Source organism: Seriola lalandi, unplaced genomic scaffold (assembly GCF_002814215.2).
Source record: "Seriola lalandi dorsalis isolate HSWRI2012SDOR001 ecotype SW California unplaced genomic scaffold, Sedor1 jcf7180002054452, whole genome shotgun sequence".
Classification (NCBI taxonomy): Eukaryota; Metazoa; Chordata; class Actinopteri; order Carangiformes; family Carangidae; genus Seriola; species Seriola lalandi.
Genome location: NW_019525005.1, coordinates 94,600 through 98,970, shown reverse-complemented (window position 1 = coordinate 98,970; position 4,371 = coordinate 94,600). Strand labels below are relative to the sequence as shown.

Sequence of the window (4,371 nt, the reverse complement as noted above, 5' to 3'; positions counted from 1 at the left end):
TTTTAATCAATATTGAGATCACAATTATTCAACACAATTTCTCATTGACTTTGGAAAAAAACAGAATATAAAAAAGTTATTTCAAATCAAAAGCGTTGTGTCGTTGTTGTGTAGTTAATTCCAACATTAATAACCCAGCAGGACGTCAATGTAACGTCACAAAGGCGTTGGACTCTAACGTTGGACAGACATCAAATTTTAGTTGGAAATGAAAATCGGGTTGACGTCAAAACCCAACATTTGTTTGACATCAACATCCAACATTGATCTGATATTAAATTTTAGTAAGAAATCAACATCCGGTTGATGTCAAAAAAAAAATTCTAAGATGAGAAAAGACAGTCTTAAAAATATTAGAGATGTGCTTTTGGAAGTAGAGACCGGTATCTAAAACCACACCCAGGTTTCTGACATGCTCACATGGTTTTACAGATATAAGAACATCACATTTTTTTATAATTTGTTTTTTATTTTTATTTTTTTATTATGTTTTAGTTTTAACAGAATTAACATTGCTTGTATGGGGGGGCAGAGAGAGGGAAGGAGAGAGAGAGAGAGAGAGAGAGGGAGGGAGGGAGAGAGAGGGCGGGAAGGGAAAGAAGGGAAATAAGGTAAAAGAAAGGGTAAGAATTAAGGATATTAGGCTTGTCCAGATCATTAGTTTTTGGACTTCTGCTTAACAGCATTTCGAATGGGCGGGAGACAAGTGTTTGAAGGCGCTGCAAAGGGCTGCTGGGGCTTACAGACAGATGTAGAACCTCCAGTTGAATCCTCTACAGCTTTACCCTTTTTGATAATGGGTGGCAGGCGGGTCGGCCCCATATTGTGCTGGTCCCTGTCTGTGTCTTCAGACCTGATTGGCAGAGGGGTGGCAGGTATGTTGGGGCTCGTTGCTTCTGGTCTCTTCACGTTTGGGCTCCAGTTCTTCATGATTCGGCTGCTGTTCAATAGTCAGAGGTTTAGCCCAGGAAATTTTCTGCAGTGGCTTGCTGGTAGCAGAACTGACATCACTGAATCCGTCCAATTCAAAAGTGGGACCTCCAGTTGAATCCTCTGCAGCTTTACCTGTTTTGATTATGGGTGGCAGGCAGGTCGGCCCCAGATTGTGCTGGTCCGTGTCTGTGTCTTCAGACCTGATTGGCAGGTTCTTCTGCTCCTTCTTTTGTTTCTTCTGTCCATGGACACAGACAGGCTTAGTTATTGCAGCACTCTTCTTGGAGACGACAGGTGCAGAGGGGCGGCAGGTACATTGCCAATGGATGCCTCTGGTCTCTTCACATTTGGGCTGAGGTTTTTTAGTATTTTTTATAATTTTCAAAGGTTTAGGCCAGGAAATTTTCATTGGAGGATCGGGGGGGACAGCATAGAGATGACTGAACCCGTCCACACTAAAAGTGGGACCTCCAGTTGAACGGGTCAGCTTCAAATTGTGCTGGTCCCTGCCTTTGTCTTCAGACCTAATTGCCAGGTTCTTCTGCTGTCTCTCTTCCATCTTCTTCTGTCCATGTGCACTTGCATTACTCTTCTCCTTTTCCCACTGCTTTACCAGTTCGACATCTCTTGGAGCCATTTCCTCGCCAAATCCCCACTCCTCCCATAGTTCTAGAGTGGCACCGCCTGGCTTCTCTTTGGTTTCCTTCATGTCCCAAATAAGCCCATCTAGTAACTTGAAGTCCTCATCGTCGTCGTCTGTGTCCTTCCAGCCAGAGAAACATTTGGGTCTCAGTTTTCTTGTACCTGTTTTCTTTTTTTTACCCACAATTCTTTGATCGCACTTCCTCCGCTTTTCATTCTCTCTCTCCATCTCTAGTCTCAGCTTTTTCTCATGGATCATCTGCCTCTTCCTATTCTGCTTGATCTTCTTCATTTTTTCCCAGATTTCTTCAGGGAGTTGCTCAATTAGGTCGAGCAGTAATGAAACTTGGTGTTCAATGCTACACAGCATCTCCAGGGTGGTGAGGCAGTTCGGTCGCCCATTCACTACTCTGCAATACACTTTTATCACCTTCAAGCCAAGCGCATGCAACATAGCATCCTCGTTTGCTGTTTTTAAAGACTCATGGATTAAAATCATCCTATTGAGATAGAAGGCTCTCTTCTTTAGTTTTTCAAGTTCCTCACTGCACTCATTTATCTGCAATGTTTGTTTGTCATCTATCTCTTTTATTTTCTTCCATGTGTTGTCATAGTCACGCTGGACATGGGCAAATGCGACACTTTCCTTGTTGGCCCTATCAATCAGGGACATGTTCTGCTCGCTCAGATGCGCCACTATATCAAATACATTTTCAGATTCAATTTGTGGTTTCTCTTGCTTCTCAGATTCTGAGCTGTCACCAGTCGTTTTAGAATTTGTGCCCAGTTTTTTCATCTTTTCTGCCTGGGCATTCACCCACTCTGAAGTCATCACCTTGCACATAAGGCTTTTGTATCTTTTATATTTTTCCAATGTCTCCTTATCGTTGGCATATTTATTTTTTATGGCCTCTATTTCATCTTGTAACGTCTTAATGACAGCATTCTTCTCCTGTTTTAATGCCTGCTGTTTTTCATAAAATGCTTCTGCATCTGCAGCTTTTTTTTCAGTCCTCTGGAGGTACTCTTCGGTTACATACTCTGTTGTCGCAATCTTTTTTTCAAGGCATTTTATTTGTCGTCTCTCTGCTGCCATGGCCCTGTCCAGCTTCATAATCTTTGAACTGGTCATCTCCACTTGTATGTCATGCACTGCTTTCTCTTTTGCCAAGAAGAGCAAGTGCCTTTTTGGAGGATGTTCAATTTTGTCTTGTTCGTTCACAGACATCTTCAGATCAGGACTGATTCTCGTTAATATACAGACTACACTAAGAATTTAAGCAACTCCTCTTTAAGTCAAACGTTGGACTTAAAACTGGGCTGTTTTGACATTTAGCGTTTATGTATAGTGTTTCTATACTGTGACATCATCACATTCCAGTGCCTTTGATCTTGGCCTATTCCCTGTATGACATCACTTCCGAGTGTTTAGCATTTATGTATTCAATGTTTTTATGCTGTGACATCATCACATTCCAGTGCCTCCTGGGCCTATTGCCCGTCTGACATTGGTTGTTCTTCACATTAGTCTGGCTCTCCCAGACGTAGCTCTGGGAGTGGGAGTCTCAGCTGGAGAGACTGTGGGTACCACAGCAGGTGACATGTGAACCCCCTCAGGAGTTGGCCCTCAGGTTTGTTGCTGTGGTGGAGACCTCTGTCTCGAGCAGATGTGTGTAGGGGTATCAGGTGCTGACGGTTGTGTCTCACCACCCCCAGGTACATCCACCAAGTACGACCTCGGAGTGGAGTGGTTTTGGAGAACAGTCCCAGTTATCTTTTCATCCACCACCCATAGCCGTTCTCCTGGTGACAGGGCAGATTTTTGGCACGGTGACGCCTGTCATAGTTTGCAGCATCTTACATCCCTTTCTCATTTTCCTTTGAAGTGAAAGTAATGCTGTTTGGCAGGGCAGGAGCCAGCTGAGAGGGAAAAGTTGGCACCGTGGTGCAGAGACGTTGGCCCATATGAAGTTGAGCTGGGCTGTGTCTACACTGGAGAGGTGTGGCTCTGTAGGCGAGTAGAGTCAGGTAGGGGTCCCTTGCCTTGTTCAAGAGGTTTTTAGTACGGTAGATGTACCGTCCTGACGTGGGCTCACTGAATTTCTGACACCATGTCATGTTTTTAATAAACATAAGTTCAAGAGACTCACAGGTAACTTCACGTTCCCTTTTATGAACCTGAACCGTTCTACGATCGCCTCGTGTTACACATAAATATAGAGCGGGGCCTCCATTTTAATCCAGTGGAGCCAGAAAGATTAATGTGCAACATTAAAGCACATTTATCTTTAAAAAAAAAAAAAAAAAAAAAAAAAAATGGCAGCAGTGAAATAGTCTGACTTATGTTTGGCCACACTTTACCATAAAGGCCTGGTTGATGTAGAGCTGCTGAGATGGTCACTCTTCCTTTGTGTCACAATACTTTGTGAGGCTACTGTTATGTGATCTGTAACTTTGCTGCATTTAATACCTGTACTGTGGACTAGACTGGATCATGGACTGCCACTTACCAGCAATATTAATATAAAATGGGACATTGATTGTTGGCAGTTGAGTAATTTGGCATCTCTGGGTAAGTCTCTCCACAGCACTGACTGTTCTTATCCAAACCTTTTCTGACATCTAGTGGAGACAGAGAGAAGAACTTTTAGGGATTAGTGTGTGTGTGTGTGTGTGTGTGTGTGTGTGTGTGTGTGTGTGTGTGTGTGTGAGAAATGATTGACAGTGCCCATATATTTATTTTTTTGCTATATATGATAGTGTATTTCTTGCAATCAAACAGACATCAAACTCATA

At 43.0% G+C, this 4,371-nt stretch overlaps 1 protein-coding gene across 1 annotated transcript; it reads right to left on the bottom strand.

Moving 5' to 3' along the window:
* Positions 1–617: 617 nt before the first annotated feature.
* On the bottom strand, positions 618–2,803 carry LOC147818838 (uncharacterized). Its single transcript, XM_087175343.1, has one exon. It carries the CDS (start codon positions 2,801–2,803, stop codon positions 848–850), a length of 1,956 nt encoding a protein of 651 aa, XP_087031469.1. The 3' UTR covers positions 618–847.
* Between the last annotated feature and the right edge of the window lie 1,568 nt (positions 2,804–4,371).

What these genes read in the sequence shown, in the direction of transcription:
- LOC147818838 (XM_087175343.1), bottom strand. Translation starts at nt 2,803, where the DNA reads ATGTCTGTGAACGAACAAGACAAAATTGAACATCCTCCAAAAAGGCAC.